The 18122-nt window shown below is 40.1% G+C and overlaps 1 protein-coding gene across 1 annotated transcript in view; it reads right to left on the bottom strand.

The window, feature by feature from the left end:
• HMG20A (high mobility group 20A) overlaps positions 1 to 18122 on the bottom strand; it is a 154064-nt gene that overhangs the window by 42122 nt on the left and 93820 nt on the right. The window contains exons 3-4 of the mRNA XM_080667406.1: positions 4008 to 4155; positions 2281 to 2493 (exon numbers count right to left, since the gene is read on the bottom strand). Coding sequence (XP_080523532.1) covers positions 2281 to 2493; positions 4008 to 4155 — 361 coding nt within the window. The remainder of the gene's footprint in view (positions 1 to 2280; positions 2494 to 4007; positions 4156 to 18122) is intronic.

The following is an 18122-nucleotide window of genomic DNA, read 5'->3' as shown; positions in this document are numbered from 1 at the left end:
GGGGAAATTTTTTTTTTTAAATCCTCACCCAAAGATATGTTTATTGATTTCAATGAGAGAGGAAGGGACAGAGAGAAACATTGATGTTAGAGAGAAACATCAACCGGTTGCCTCCTGTATGGCCCCGACCAAGGGAGCAAACCCACAACTTAGGTATGTGTCCTGACCATGAATCCAAACTTGCAACCTTTCAGTATGTGGGATAATGCTCCAACCAACTGAGCCACCTAGTCAGAGCATGGAGGGGAAAGTTTTTATAAAGGAATGATGTAATATCAACTGATTAAACTGGAATATGGATGGCAGGTTAGACAAAACTTTTGTGTTAATATAAAATTATAAAGTTGATAATTATAAAAGAATATGTCTATCTTTAGGAAATATACATTAAAATATTTAGGGCAATGATGTATGTAACTTCTCCTTAAATGATTATGAAAACAACAGTGTGCATGTGTGTATTGTGTGTGAGTGTGTGAGAGTGTGAGGGAGATTGTGCTGGAGAGAATATGACCACATATGCAAACAGAGAAATGGGATAAAATGTATTGACAATAGATGAATCTGGGTAAAGGGTATTTGGGTGTTCTTTGTACTATACTATGTTTGTAAGTTTTTTTTAGATTTGAAACTATTTAAAAAAAGAAAGTAAAAAAAAACAAACAAAAACAAAACAAGTACACAAACCCTTGTCCTACCTATATAATAGTGGTTAGTTGTGGACATAATTACTGTTACTTTGCTTTTTTCTTTATACATTCTGTATTGTCTGAAAACATTTTAAACCATGAGCATGCATTAATTTTGAAATAAAAAAATTAAAAGAAAAGAGTAACCTATATGTACAACTCACTATCCCTTTATACATTAGAGCTGAAACAATGGATGATATATATGCACTGCTTTCTATTAGCTTTCTACCACAAACATAGAGCTTTAAGTTGCAACTTAATCTGATCTCTTTGAAATTTTTTTAATTCAGTCAATTACCAACAGTATTTTTCATTTTGGTAGAAATGAGTATAAGACATAAAAGAAATACAAGTATCTTTCAGATGCTGAGAATGCCAGGAACTTCTTTTTAAAAATATTTTATTGATTTTTTTTTCTTTTTTTTTTTTTACAGAGAGGAAGGGAGAAGGATAGAGTTAGAAACATCGATCAGCCGAAACAAGTTTGGCTCAGAGGATAGAGCGTTGGCCTGCGGACTGAAGGGTCCCGGGTTCAATTCCGGTCAAGGGCATGTACCTTGGTTGCGGGCACATCCCCAGTGGGAGGTGTGCAGGAGGCAGCTGATCGATGTTTCTCTCTCATCGATGTTTCTAGCTCTCTATCCCTCTCCCTTCCTCTCTGTAAAATATCAATAAAATATATTTAAAAAAAAAAAAAAAAGAAAGAAACATCGATCAGCCGCCTCCTGCACACCCCCTACTGGGGATGTGCCCGTAACCAAGGTACATGCCCTTGACCGGAATCTAACCTGGGACCCTTCAGTCCGCAGGCTGATGCTCTATCCACTGAGCCAAACCAGTTAGGGCAATGCCAGGAACTTCTTAACCCAAAGTCACTCCCACAACCATCACTCTGCATTTGGCACATTTCAGCTAGTGAACAGCTATTTTGTCCTCCATTCCTCTCAAATGTCTCTAACAAATGGATTTGTTTCAGTTTGATAATAGGGTTAATTTCTGTTTTCGAAGAGAAATAATTCAAGAATTGCTTTATTTTTCATAATTGGTTAAATATGCCTATTTTTAAACTCTAGTTGCCTACTGTATAACTCTAGTTTAAAAATTGTATCAGAGCAGTAAGACCTTTTGAATAAAAATCTTATGTGAACAGAATTACATTAAATGACCTTTTCTCATTTAACTCATGACTTTTCATTGAATTTAGTGGAGTGAATTATGTTGATAAACTTCTTAATATTGAACAACTACAAAAATCTTATGTGAACTCTCAGCATATCAATCAAACACCAGTGCAGCTGCTTTGGTTGAGAGCCCCTCCTGCTCACACACTGCAGCAGACTCCGAAAGAGTATAAAAACTATTGTGTTGAGGTGGCGGGGGGGCAATGGTAAGATATGTACATATACTACCTTAAAAAAACAACAACAACAACAAACTATTGTGTTGTAGAAGAGAGCTATGAAGGACCCTGCTAGGCACATGACAAAATTGAAGAATCACCTGTCCATCCTCCTTGCTTTTCTGACAGAGATTATTTTTGAGATATAATCAAAATGAAGCTAAAGATCAGGAATAGGAAAAAAATTACCTGTTTTTCCTCAGGAGGCAGTTTACTCCATTCATTGCCTAACATTCTTGTGATTTCTGGAAATGGGACTTCTGGTCTCTTTGCTCGAAGCTGTTCTCGCCGTTCATTCATGAACCGAACATATCCTGTAAGGGGGGATTTGGGTGCATTGCTGTCTCGAAGAGGTTTCTTCCTCTTTCTTCCTTTGGACCACCCTCCTCGTTTACTTCTTTGCTATAACACAAGATAAAATAAAATCCAAAACCGAATTACAAAAACAACAAAAATGTCTCCAAATAACATAACAACAAAAGAGTTGCATTTTCTGGCCATTAAGACCCTAAATATTCAAAGCTCTTTGTATCTGTCATAGGTACAAATAACTTCAATGTAGTTTTCAAGAGGGGACTCCAGGCAGATCACTTGTAGACCCATTTATGTACCCCACTACAAACTGTTGCACTAAAGGGCATATTGTAGTGCTAATCTTAAGAGATGAGAATAAGGGGTGTCATGATCACTCAAGGTTTGGCTTTTATGTGCACTTAACAAGTCCTGACTGCCAACAGGGGTATAGTCTAAATGATAAATGCAGCATATAAACAGCACTGTGCCAGAGAAGCAGACATTGTCACAGTAGACCGGAACAAGATACAGTAGGCAAACAAAGAGACAAGCTTTTGCACAGGGATAAAATATTATTCATGAAGCCCTGGTCAGTGTGGATCAGTCAGTTGAGCGTCATCCTGTGCACCAAAAAAAGGTCACTGTTTTGATTCCCGGTCAGGGTTCACACCTAGGTTTTGGGTTTCGATCCCCAGTCGGCGCATGTGTGAGAGGCAACCAATTAATGTTTCTCTCTCCCTCTCCCTTCCTCTTTCTCTAAAAAAAAAGATCAATAAAAAAATAATTCATGAAGGGTGTTTCTCATTGATACCACTCAAAGATCAGCTTATTTCCCATAGTAGATAGCATATAAACAAAATAGGACAAAAACACCTAAATATTAATTATATGATTATATTCCTTCAAATACTTATAAAATTGTACAATAACTCAATACCAGGCAAATGGTATATTTGGTATCAGTTTTTTTTTTAAAATCCTAGTAACATTAAAGATACTAAGGAGTTTAAGATGTTTGAGAAGCTTTAAGCATTCATCAAAACCTTTAAGTATGCCAACATAAAAAAGTCAGCTCTTTTAAAATGAGAAAAACAATAAAGATTAATGGTGGTACTCTTTTATGGCTAAAAAGAGTGCCTTAAAACATAGACAATGTAATCAATCATTTGCAAGTAACATTGAGAGTTCAATAAGGGCATGACTATGTAGGCCCATGTGCCACCTCTGTGAATAAAAGATGTTCCCTAAGAAAGGCAGAATGATTGGTAAGTGGTGTGAATCCTTTAGACACATATGACTTCATGCTGCAGGGCTTGGGGAGCAGTGTGTGGTCTTGGACATGGGCATGTGGGCTTCTCATTCATTACTTGTTTAATTAAATAACACATCCACTCACTTAATAAGCATTTGTTGAAAATCTAATACGATGTAGGTATAAATTTCTTAGGGGAAAAAGGAGTCTAACTGTTTTTATGTCATTAAAACCATTAATATGATTCTATGTAAAACAAGAAATATAAAACAGAAAATTCTGCAGAATGTAAGAAAGCCAGATGATGGACACCTACTGCCTGCTTCTTTAGAAGCTTCAGAGACCAGTAACAGGACATACTTCAGCTTACCTCATCTTCATGCCTCTGTTCACTGCTTTCTGCTGTGTTTGAAGGCTCATTCTGAAGCAATTGATCTTGGGAGAGACCCTCCACAAATTCTGGATTGTTGGTAGATGATGTGACTCCAGTATTATATGGAATATCTGGGTGGCTTAGCCTGAAAAATAACAGACAGAAGTATAACAGTTCAGTATCAACAGCATCGAACACTCCTATTTATCAAGGTTCAAGACAAATATCCCTGCCAGCAAAAGCATAGGTCAGTCCTTGAATTAATTCCCCCACCTCATTCTGTATAAATGTAAATAGTATTTATAGCAGTTACAGAGTATTTAAAAAATGGTTTCAGTGCTTGATGGAACCATGTCAGTTCCATGAAGATGTCTACTAAAAACAGCTATAATCTTTCCCCAAAATATTACCTCTCCCCTCAACATACATGCCTCATAATTTAGTTCTGAGCATGCAACAGAGCCTGACTTTTATATGCTATCTTTCATGTATCTTCAATGTAAAGGGAAAATACTATTAATGGAAAAGGATAATAGGAATGAGAACTGTAGAAGTTTGCCCCCAGCACAAGAGAGTTCTCAAAGGGCATAAAATATATTTTATGGTATATTCCATAGGCTATTTCTTCTTAGATTAAAGTATTTATTGACAACCAGACCATTTAAAAATAATATTATCAAGTTCAGTAAGTTCAGGTATAAATGATAATGAATCAGGCACATATAATTCTTTTCTGTTCCCACTATTTGTTCCAGATGAATCAGCAAACCAGATCTTACAAGAAGATACAAATGATGTCTGGGTCTTAAGACTGACTTATGCTATCTCATGTGGATAAAGGAATGAAAGAAAAGATTAATACCACATGACACGAGATTGAGGTTTTCTGGGGGGAGGAGTGAGAGAGGTGAAAGAAGATGTAAAAGAGTAATATTCAGTCATTATTCTGGAAGACTGTATATTTTATAGGGTTATAGGCATGTAATCATACTGTACTGGAAACGTAAGTACTGAAGTACAGGTTTGTAAAATGTGTTGTAAAGGCATGATAAGAGGGTATGATAAATTTTATATGTGTGGAGAGGATATTTTGAAAGATGAATAGGCATTCATCATGTAAACAATCCTATAAAATAAAAGCCTAATATGCAAATTGACCGAATGGCATAATGACCGGACCCTATGACGCATACTGACCACCAGGGGGCAGACGCTCAACACAGGAGCTGCCCCCAGCCCACAGGCCCCAGGCCAGCCAAAGTGGATGCCAGCGGGGGCCCCCCAATCGACCCACCAGTTGCCCTGCAGTGGGAGATGACCAGCAGCGGCAGCAGGGGCTGGGGCTGGTGAGTGGGTGGTGCCAGTCTGGCCAAAGCAGGTGCCAGCAGGGTCCCCACAATCACCCCGCTGGTTGTCCCACAAATCGGCCATGATTGCCGGCCAGGCCTAGGGACCCTACCCATGCACGAATTTCATGCACCGGGCCTAGAGTGTCATTATAAGCAGAAAGAACATGATATAACAGGAGAAAGGGAACCTTATCAGGAGGCTACTGCAATAGACTAAGTGAGAGGTAAGGATAGGCAGGATAGAGAATAGGGGAAAGAAAGCTAGGAGATACTTAAGAGGTAAAGAGATAAAATGGAGAGAACTCAATGACTGAATATAGGAAAGAAAAGAGAAGAGCCAAAGTTAATTCTGAGGTTTCTAGATTGTGTGATTACATACTATGATCCAAGGTAACAACTGCAGTGTGTGTGTATAAGAAAGAAGACTGAAGAGAAAATTGGAAGTTTGAAATTCTTAAGGTATAATTAAGTGGAGCTGTCCCACAGACAACTGGAAACATGCCCCGAGTGAAAAGAAATGAAGAAAAGGCAGGAAATGGATTTGAGAGGCATCAACCCACAGAAATAATAGAAAGTACTACAAATTTTCCAGAAAGAGAATGAGAAGAAATATCTCTGATGGAAAAATATTATTTTAGGAGCAAGTGTTAGAGGAGCTGGGAAAGACTAGAGAGGGCATTAAGAGACTTAGAACAGAACACTGTCACAGAGGCCAAGGCAGCAATGCAAGAAATGCTAAAGGGACTGCTCTAAAAAGAAGAAATAGAAAGGGAAGAAGGAACATAGGCATTTATACTAATAAAAGAGTAATATGCTAATTAGACTGGGAGACCTTCTGGGAGACCTTCCAGACGTCCTTCTGGACAAAGCCATGATGGTGGGGCCGAGGCAGAGGCGGTTAGGGGCGATCAAGCCAGGAGGGGAGGGCAGTTGGGGGTGATCAGGCTGGTGGGCGGGGGGGGGCAGTTGGGGGCGAGAAGGCTGGCAGGGGGGGCCAATTGAGGGCGAGAAGGCCAGTGGGGGGCAGTTGGGGGCAAGCATGTCGGCAGTTGGGGGCAGTTGGGGACGAGGTTGGTTGGGGGGACAGTTGGGGGCGAGCCGGCCGGCAGGCAGAGTGATTAGGGGCAATCAAGCAGGCAGGCAGGTGAGCAGTTAGGAGCCAGTGGTCCCAGATTGCGAGAAGCATGTCTGACTGCCAGTTTAGGCCCGATCTCACAGGGGATCGGGCCTAAACCGGCAGTCTGACATCCCCCGAGGGGTCCCAGATTGGAGAAGGTGCAGGCCGGGCTGAGGGACACCCCCGTCCCATGCACGAGTTTTGTGCACTAGGCCACTAGCAAAGAATAAAAATGGTGACAAACATGTACCTATCAATAATAACCTTAGCCGAAACCGGTTTGGCTCAGTGGATAGAGCGTAGGCCTGCGGACTGAGGGGTCCCGGGTTCGATTCCGGTCGGGGGCATGTACCTTGGTTGCAGGCACATCTCCAGTGGGAGGTGTGCAGGAGGCAGCTGATCGATGTCTCTCTCTCATCGATGTTTCTAGCTCTCTATCCCTCTCCCTTCCTCTCTGTAAAAAATCAATAAAATATATTAAAAAAAATAATAATAACCTTAAACATAAATGGATAAAATACCCCAATAAAAAGATATAGGGTAGCCCTAGCCAGCTTTGCTCAGTGGATAGAGCGTCAGCATGCAGACTGAAAGGTCCCAGGTTTGATTCCAGCCAAGGGCACATACCTGGGTTGTGGGCTTGATCCCCAGTGGGGGGCATGCAGGAGGCAGCCGATCAATGATTCTCATCATTGATGTTACTATCTCTCTCCTCCCTTCCTCTCTGAAATCAATATATATTAAAAAAAAAAAAAGACATAGGGTAGCTGAATGGATAAGAAAACATGACCCATATATGCTGTCTACAAGTGACCCACCTTAAAACAAAGGATTCACACAGACTGAAAGTGAAAGGATGGGAAGATATTTTCAGAAAAATGGAAATGAAAAAAAAAAAAAAAAGCTGGCGTAGCAATACGTATATCTGACAAAATAGACCTCAAAGTGAAGGCCATAACAAGAGATAAGGAAGGCTACTTCATAATAGTAAAGGGATCAATTCAACAGAGGCTATAACTCTGGTAAACATATATACACCCAATACAGGAGCACCTAAATACAAAAAAAAAAAAAAAAAAAAAACAACTTCTGGAAGATATCAAGGGAGAGATCGACAGCAATACAATCATAGTAGGGGACTTTAATGCCCTTTTGACATCACTAGATAAATCCTCTAGACAAAAATTCAGCAAAGAAACAGCAATCCTAAACGACTCACTAAATCAGATGGAACTAACTGACATCTTCAGAACATTTCAACCCAAAGCTACAGAATATACATTCTTCTCAAGTGCACATGGGACATTTTAAAAGACAGACTATATATTAAGACACTGGTCAAGTCTCTAAAAATTCAAGAAGACTGAAATCATATCAAGCATATTATCAGATCACAATGGCATAAAATTAGAAATCTACTACCAAAAACCAAAAACAATCAAACACTTGGAAGCTGAATAGCATGCTACTAAACAATGAATGGGTTACCAAAGAGATCAAAGAAGAAATAAAAAACATTCTGAAAAAATAATGAAAATGAAAACACAACAATAAAAAATCTATAGGACACAGTGAAAGCAGTCATGAGAGGGAAGTTCATAGTACTACAGGCCTACCTCAAAAAATAAGAAAAACTGGTAATAAGTTATCTAATCCTACAACAGGAAAAGCCCGGAACAAGACATGGATGCTCACTTTCACCATGCCTGTTCGAGTAAGTAGAAGGAAGTAAATAATAAAAATCAGAGCAGAAATAAATGACATAGAGACCAAAATACCAAAACCAAAACAAACAAAAATACAAAAAATCAATAGAACCAAGAGCTGGTTCTTTGAAAGGATAAACAAGATTGATTAACCTCTAGCCAGGCTCGCCAAGAAACAGAGAGAGTGGACCAAATAAACAAAATCAGAAATGAAAGGGGAGAAGTAACAACTGACCCCACAGACATACAAAGGATTGTAAAAAAAATTCTATGAACAACTATATTCCAACAAACAAGACAACTTAGAAGAAATGGACATATTCCCAGAAAAATACAATCTTCCAAAATTCTATCAGGAAGAATCAGAAAACCTGAATAGTATAATAACTACCGATGAGTTGAAGCAGTAATAAAAAAAAAAAAAACTTCCAACAAACAAAAACCCTGGACCAGATGGCTTCACAGGGGAGTTTTACCAAACATTCAAAGAAATAACATTGATCCTTCTCAGACTATTCCAAAAAACTCAAGAGGAAGGAACACTCCCAAGCTCTTTCTATAAAGCCAGCATTACCCTAATTCCCAAACCAGATAAAGACACTAGAAAGAGAATTACAGGCCAATATCCCTGATGAACATAGATGCTAAAATCCTCAACAAAGTATTAGCAAACCACATCCAGGATTACATCAAAAAGATCATACACCATGACCAAGTGGGATTTATTCCGGGGATGCAAGGCTGGTACAATATCCGCAAATCAGTAAACGTGATATATCACATAAACTGATTGAGAGACAAAAATCATATAATCATGTCAATTGATGCAGAAAAAGCATTTGACAAAATCTAACACCCTTTCTTGATAAAAACTCTCATTAAAGTGGGACAGAGGGATCATATCTCAACATAATGACAGCCTTATATGACAAATCTATAGCAAACATACTAAATGGGGAAAAACTAAAACCATTTCCCCTAAGAACAGGAACAAGACAAGGATGCCTACTTCCACCACTCCTGTTCGACATAGTATTGGAAGCACTTGCCGTAACGATCAGACAAGAAATAAAAGGTATCTAAATTGGAAAAAAAGAAGTAAAACTGTCATTATTTCCAGATGACATGGTATTGTACATAAAAAACCCTAAAGACTCCATAAAAAAACTACTAGATTTAATAAACGAATTCAGCAATGTAGAAGGATACAAAAATAAACACACAGAAATATGTGGCATTTTTATGCATCAATAATGAACTCACAGACAAACGAAAAAAACAATCCCATTTACTATTGCAAAAAAAATTAAGATACATAAGAATAAACTTAACTAAGGAGGTAAAAGACGTGTATTCATAAAACTATAGGACGTTGAAAAAAGAGATAAAGGAATAATATATAGACCAGTGGAAGAATATACTATGTTCATGGATTGGCAGAATCAACATCATGAAAATGTCCATACTACCAAAAGCAATCTCTAGATTCAATTTCAGCCCTATTCAAATACCAAGACATATTTCACATACATAGAACAAACTCTCCAACAATTTATCTAAATAATAAAAGCCAAAACGAGGAAATAGGAAGATGGCTGCCGACGGTAAGGCAGGCTGCAAGATAGTGTGTGAGAGAGAGAACGAAAGGAGAGTGTGTGGACGTACGGGGAGTGTCTATTTGTGAGTGAGGGACAGCTATATTCCAAGGGACTGTTGGGGACTGCTGGACCGGGCTCCCCTGACCGGGCAGCCTCCACTGCTGCTGAAATCTCTCCCGGAGCGACCGGCTCTGCCGCAGAGACTGCACCATGCTGAAGGGGAGAGTGGCTGTGATCAGAAGCCTAGCCTTACCTTCAATCGGGAAGAATCTGATACCTCCCGGGATCCTACAACCACTACACCCAGGGATCAGCAGCGAACCCACAAACACCAGGTCTCAAGCAGCGCAAATACACAGACTCGGACGAGATCTGCACCTTCTCACAGAAAGGTCAGATTTCACCCAGAGAAAGGTGAGTCTGTGATGCAGGCTGAAGGGAGAAACGCGCACCAGGATCTAGAGGTTAAAAGGAAGTCTGCGCCCCACTAAATCCACTGACGTTGGGGCCAGCGTAGTCCGTGAATGTGGAAGGTGGTTCACAGGGCTGCTGACAGAAGGGAACCCTAGAAATCAACCCATAGCTGGGCTGGACACAAAAAGGGAGCCTGAAGCTTTACCAGTAAATTGGCTGCGTTGTGCCAGGGGGAAAAGGTGTGCACAGAGACATGAGCAGAATCATGCGTAGTGCCGGGGAGAAAAAGTCGCAAAATCCCACACTTACACAGGCTCTTTTTTTTCTATTTAAATCCTTGCTTTTGATTACTAAGCCCAGTACATAGGATCACCCAATTAAAAACACTCTCAGAGACTGCAGGGGAAAGTTTTTTTGTTTTTTTAAGAACCTGGGGATTAGAGTGGGGAGAAATGATCAGAAAACCAGCTCTGGGGCAGTACATACTCCCAAACCAGTATTAAGTGCAGCAGGGAAAACAAATTCTAAATACTTGGGTAGGGAGGACTTATAGCCCTGGATGTCAATACAGAAACACCGCCACCCAGGGGTTGAATCACAACCTGATTCTTGTGTAAATAAACCAGAGGCAGGCTGAGTAACTAAGAAATATTGCCTGCTTGAAAACAAAATTGTGGCATATGACACAAAGGAGCTGTGGAACGCAGGGAACTTCAATACTGTCCTGACTTCCTGACAGGAAACAGGCATGCCAAACAGAACAGTATAGGAAGTGAATGACCTTCACTACTGCACATTTTTATTTTTCACTTAAGAAACTAAATTTTTTCTCTTTTTCTCACTTGATTTTACTCTTTTAATTATTATATTTTTATTTTTAATCAGTATTATTAATACTACTATTTTACCTTTTTTTAAAGTTTCATTTTATTTTCTCTTTATTTTATTTTATTTTATTTTGGGATTAGTGTTCTACATTTGATTTTCATTTTTCGTTTAGCATCATTTTACTTTATCTCAACATTACCTTTATGCCAACACTCTCTTCCTCACTTTTCCCCTTTTGTTGTCCTGTTTCTCTTAACCTATTCCTGCTTTAGATTTCCCCTATTCATTCTTTTTACCCTGTTAAAAATTCATCCTACTTATATATCTAATTTCCGATCCCCTGCTCCAAGTCCATACATACTTCTCTCTTCACTATTCAAATTTTTTTCACTCTTCCCTTTTTTGCTTGTTTTTTCTTGTTTTATTTTGCCTTCTTTCTCTCTGTCCTATTGTTGTTGTTAGTTTTATTATTGATTAGATTTTTTTGTTTGTTTGTGTGATTGTTTCTCTTTTTTTTTTGCTTCTGTTTTTCCTATCCTCGCTTGTTATTAGTTGTTGTTTCTAGTTTGCATTCATATCTGGGTGTTAGTTGTTTGCATTTTTTTGGATTAGTTGTTCTATTGGAGTTTTCTCCCCATATAAACAGTCCCCCCCCCCTTTTTTTATTCTCTTTCTTTTCTCTCTTACTGTATTTCCTTTTCTCGATATCATTTTTGCACTCTTTTTTTTTTATCCCCAAATTCTCTTTTCTCTGGTGGTCACCTTTATTTGGGGTTATTAGTATCGTGAAAACATTTGTGTTCAATGCCTTGTGCATTGTGCCCTGTTCTGTTGTATTTTGTGCCTTTAAGTCAATGCAGGAGAGAGAGAGCTACATAACCAAACACCTGGAGAGGAGAGATCATGGGGAGACAAAGAAACAGTCTGCATACAAAAGAAAAGGAGGCATCACCAGAAAGGAAGTAAACGAAATGGAGGCAAGCACTATGTCAGAGAAAGTATTCAGAGAAATGGTCATAAGGTTGCTGAAAAGGTTGGAAGACAAATTCAACTATATGTGTAAGAACCAAGAGGAAATGAAGAAGAACCAAGAAGAAATGAAAAATGACATCACTGCAATAAAGAACTCAATAGAAAGCATCAACAGTAAACTAGAAGAAGCAGAGGACCGCATCAGTGAGCTAGAAGACAGGTAGGAAAAAATACCCAAGCAGAGCAGCATCTAGAAAAAAAGGAGAGCCTAAGGCAGCCGTGGGCAAACTACGGCCTGCGGGCTGGATCCGGCTGTTCTATCCGGTTCTCTTGCTCTCCCCTCCGCTCCTTTACTTTGAATTTATATTAGTTCACACAAACACTCCATCCATGCTTTTGTTCCGGCCCTCCGGTCCAGTTTAAGAACTCATTGTGGCCCTCGAGTCAAAAAGTTTGCCCACCCCTGGCCTAAGGGAACTTTGGGACAACACAAAATGAAACAACATCCGCATAATAGGATGTCAGAAGGAGAGGAAACCGAGAAAGGAATAGAAAGCCTGTTTGAAGAAATAATGAGAGAAAACTTCCCTGATATAGGGAAGAAAAAACTCACAAAAGTCCAAGAAGCTCACAGAGTCCCAAACAAAATGAACCCCAAAAGACCGATGCCAAGGAACATTATAATTAAACTAGAGGCCAGGTGCAAAAAATTCGAGTACTAGAGCGGGGTCCCTCAGCCTGGCCTGTACCCTCTAGCAGTCCAGGAGCCCTGGGAGGATGTCCGACAGACGGCTTAGTGAGCCTAAGCCATCTTTCGGACATCCTTAGCATTGCCACGAAGGTGGGAGAGGCTCCCACCATTAGCGCTGTGCTCGCCAGCCATGAGCCCGGCTACTGGCTGAGCGGTGCTCCCCCTGTGGGAGCACACTGACCACCAGGGGGCAGCTCCTGCGTTGAGTGTCTGCACCCTGGTTGTCAGCGTGCATCACGGTGACCGGTCATTCCACCATTCGGTCATTTCCATATTAACCTTTTATTATATAGCATATGCTGTAGATGAGGCCCCCTAGAATCATAAGAAATGCAAAAATTTCACTGTTAACTCATTCTTGAATTACCCCCCACTTAAAATCAAATTGCCCCCCTGTGGGGCGTGTGCTGCACCTTGGGAACCACTGGGATTGACACTTTTCCTCTCTGAGCTTCATTTCTGAATACATACGCATATACCATGGGAATTATAACCTCTTCTCTGCCTACCTCACTGGGTTGTCATGAGGAGGTTCTAAGCTAATAAATCAAGAAATGTTTCATCAAGTAAGTGATGTCTAAATGGGAAGGGATTGTTATTTTTAAGCCAATGGGTACTCTCACAGGTAGCAGGTACTGATTAGGGGAGGAGGGAATGATTATTTCCCGGGACTGTAGCTATGTAAGCTTTGCAGAGGATTGCGCAGGCCTCGGAGGGGTGGGCTCTGGCCAGCAGCCCTGTAGCAGTGGTCATCCCTAGAGGCACTGATGGGGGGGCAGGGAGTTAGGGGGATGCTAGGAGGGTGGCGAGACCGAAGGGGGAGTAACTGTCAAACCTTCCCACTTGGCGCCATTCTTTAAATTGTACGTGGCTGTTTTGTAGCTGTACCTGCTCAGGGTGGGGATCCAATTTCCTGGACCAGGTGGGGACCCAGACAGGGCAGAGCCAGACAGGCTAGGAGGGCAGGTTTAGCCATACCCCAGCGAGGTTCAGCACGCTTCCATTGCAAAGACGGAGCTGCTGCTGTCAATGGGGAAGGGTCTGACCCTGGGGGGCCCTCAGGCCTGCCTCCACCCAGGTCTGGTCTGGAGTTGTAGGAAGGAGAGGCATGCCCGGCCCCAGGGGAGGGGGCCTGGCAGCGTCAGGCTGCAGGCCCCAGGTACCTTGGGGGTGCTGACGGGTGGTTGCCACTGGGCTATTGTTGTGGGCGTCCCTGGAGGGGGTTGTGGGGGAAGAGATTGGAAGTCGGAGGTGTGAGCTGCAGGTACCCCTGAGGTTGAGTCTTCTCCCAGTCCGGTCAGCCTCACCTTCCCCCTGGGGTGCAGGGGCTGGGGAAGGGTGTCTGTCAGTCCCCCCGGTGGTGCAGTGGCTGGGGTAGGGTGTCTGTGCAGGGGGAATGGAAGAGTTCCCTGTGCCCAATTCCTCTTCCTTCATTGCAGTCCGGGCTCCTGTCAGGCACTCTCCTCAGACCCCTGGGAACTTGGCTCCAGGCGCCCACCCATGGAGCATGCGCATTACTATGCAAATTGGTCGTTATGGGGACATCGTAAGGGCAATTAGCATATTACCTCTTCATATACATAGATTGGCAAACACCAATTACAAAGTAAGAATCTTAAAAGCGGCCAGAGAGAGACAGAAAGTTACCTACAAAGGATCCCCCATCAGACTAGCGACTGATTTCTCAACAGAAACACATCAGGCCAGAAGGGAATGGTATGAAATATACAAAGACATGCAAAGGAAGGGTCTGAATCCAAGAATACTGTACCCAGGAAGGATATCAATCAAAATTGAGGGGGAAATCAGGAGTTTCACAGACAAAAAAGGACTAAGGGAGTTTACCAACACCAAACCAGGAATGCAAGAAATGCTAAAGGGTCTGCTGTAAAAGGAAGAAATAGTAAGCGAAGAAGAAACACAGGCATAAAAAATAAAAATGGTGAAAAACAAGTACTTATCAAAAATAACTTTTAATATAAATGGATTAAATGCCCTAACCAAAAGTCATAGGGTAGTTGAGTGGATAAGAAAACATGACCCATATATGCTGTCTACAGGAAACACACCTCATAAAACAGGACTCACACAGACTGATGGTGAAGGGATGAAAAAAGGTATTTCAAGTGAATGGAAATGAAAAAAAAAAGTTGGGGTAGCAATACTTATATCTGACAAATTAGATCTCAAAGTGAATGACACAACGAGATAAGTAAGGCCACTTCATAATACTAAAGGGTATTCAACAAGAAGATATAACTCTGGTAAACATATACGCACCCAATACAGGGGCACCCAAATACATAATAAAATTTCTGGAGGCTATCAAGAAAGAGATGGATAGCAATACAGTCATAGTAGGGGACTTTAATACCCCACTGATAACACTGGAAAATCCTCTAAACAAAAAAGAAGCAAAGAAATATCAATCCTAAATGACTCACTAGACCAGATGGAATTAATTGACATCTTCAGAACATTTCACCCCAAAGCCACAGAATATACATTCTTCTCAAGTGCACATGGGTCATTTTCAAAGATAGACCATATGTTGGGTCATAGGCAAAGTTCCTTCAAATTCAAGAAGATAGAAATAATATCAAGCATCTCTCAGATCACAGTGGAAAAAAACTGGAAATCTACTACAATAAAAACAATCCAAAAGAATCAAATATATTGAGACTAAACAGCATGCTATTAAACAATGACTAGGTTACCAGAGAGATCAAGGAAGAAATAAAAAACATCATGGCAACAAATGACAATGAAAACACAACAATCCAAAATCTATGGGGCACAGCGAAAGGAGTCTTGAGAGGGAAGTTCATAACTCTACAAGTCTACTGCAAAAAACAAGAAACAGTGGTAATAAATTACCTAACCCTACAACTCAAAGAGTTAGAAAGAGAGCAACAAGAAAAGCCCAGTGTAAGCAAAAGGAATGAAATAATAAAGATCAGAGTGGAGATAAATGACATTGAGACAAAAAAAAAAAAAAAAAAAAAAAACAAACACAATATAAAAGATCAAGAAAACCAAGAGCTGGTTCTTTGAAAGGATAAACAAGATTGATGAACCTCTAGCCAGGCTCAACAAGAAGCAAAGAGAGAGGACCCAAATAAACAAAATCAGAAATGAAAGAGGTGAAATAACAACAGACTCCACCAAAATACAAATGATTGTTAAAAAATACTATGAACAACTCTATTCCAAAAAACTGGACAACATAAAGGAAATAGACATATTCCTAGAAAAATACAGCCTTCCAAAACTCAATCAGGAAGAATCTAAACATATCAATAGGCCAATAACTATGGAAGAAATTGAAGCAGTCATCAAAAAGCTTCCAGCAAACAAAAGCCTGGGGCCAGACGGCTTCACAGGGGAGTCTTACCAAACATTCAAGGAAGAACTAAAACCTAATCTCCTTAAACTATGCCAAAAAATTCAAGAGGAAGGAACTCTTCCAAGCTCCTTCTGTGAAGCCAGTATCACCCTAATACCAAAACCAGATAAAGACAACACAATGAAAGAGAATTACAGGCCAATATCCCTCATGAACATAGATGCCAAAATCCTGAACAAAATTCTAGCAAATCGCATCCAACACTACATGAGAAAGATCATACACCATGACCAAGTAGGATTTATTCCAGGAATGCAAGGATGGTACAATATCTGCAAATCCACAAATGTGACACATCACATAAACAAATTGAGAGATAAAAATCACATAGTCATATCAATTGATGCAGAAAAAGCATTTGACAAAATCCAACAGAATTTCTTGATAAAAACTCTCAACAAGGTGGGAATAGAAGGATCATACCTCAACATAAGAAAAGCTATGTATGATAAACTCACAGCTAACATCATACTCAATGGGCAAAAACTAAAACCATTTCCCCTAAGAACAGGAACAAGACAGGGATGCCCACTTTCACCACTCCTGTTTGACATAGTACTGGAAGTATTAGCCATTGCAATTAGACAAGAAGAAGAAATAAAAGGCATCCAAATTGGAAAAGAAGAAGTAAAGCTGTCCTTATTTGCAGATGACATGATATTGTACATAAAAAAGCCGAAAGACTCCATCAAAATACTAATAGACTTAATAAATGAATTTGGCAATGTAGCAGGATACAAAATTAACGCCAAGAAATCTATGGCATTTCTATACACCAATAGAGAACTTACAGAAAGAGAGAGTAAAAAAGCATTCCCATTTACCATCGCACCAAAAAAATTAAGATACCTAGGAATAAACTTAACTAAGGATCTAAAAGACCTATACGTGGAAAACTACAGGACCCTGAAAAAAGAGACAGAGGAAGACGTAAACAGATGGAAGAACATACCATGTTCATGGCTTGGGAGAATCAAGATCATTAAAATGTCCATACTACCCAAAGCAATCTATAGATTCAATGCACTCCCCATTAAAATACCAATGGCATATTTCACAGACCTAGAAAGAACTCTCCAAAAATTCATCTGGAATTAAAAAAGACTGCGAATTGCCACAACAATCCTGAGAAAGAAGAACAAAGTAGGTGGGATCTCAATACCAGATTTCAAGGTGTATTACAAAGCCACTGTTCTCAAAACTGCCTGGTACTGGCACAAGAACAGACATATAGATCAATGTAATAGAATAGAGAACCCAGAAATCGACCCAAATCACTACACTCAATTAATATTTGACAAAGGAGGCATGAACATACAATGGAGTCAAGACAGTCTCTTCAATAAATGGTGTTGGAAAAATTGGACAGATAAATGCAAAAAAATGAAACTAGACCACCAACTTACACCATACACAAAAATAAACTCAAAATGGATACAGGACTTAAACATATGACGAGAAACCATAAAAATACTAGAGGAATCCACAGGCAGAAAAATCTCTGACATATGCCGAAGCAATTTCTTCACTGATACTGCTCCTAGGGCAATGGAAACTAAAGAGAAAATAAACAAATGGGACGACATCAAAATAAAAAGCTTTTGTACAGCAAAGGAGACCATCAATAAAACAACAAGAAAGCCCACTGCATGGAAGAACGTATTTGCCAATGATATCAACAATAAGGGTTTAATCTCCAACATTTACAGGGAACTCATGCAGCTTAACAAAAAGAAGATAAACAATCCAATCAAAAAATGGGCAACTGATCTAAATAGACACTTTTCGATAGAAGACAGAAGGAAGGCAAAGAGACATATGAAAACCTGCTCAAAGTCACTAATCATCAGAGAGATGCAAATCAAAACAATGATGCGGTAACATCTCACACCTGTCAGAATGGCTATTATCAACAAATCAACAAATGACAAGTGCTGGTGAGCATGCGGAGAAAAAGGAACCCTCATGCAC

Source organism: Plecotus auritus (assembly GCF_963455305.1).
Source record: "Plecotus auritus genome assembly, chromosome: 1".
NCBI lineage: Eukaryota > Metazoa > Chordata > Mammalia > Chiroptera > Vespertilionidae > Plecotus > Plecotus auritus.
This window is presented reverse-complemented; position numbering and strand designations above follow the sequence as displayed.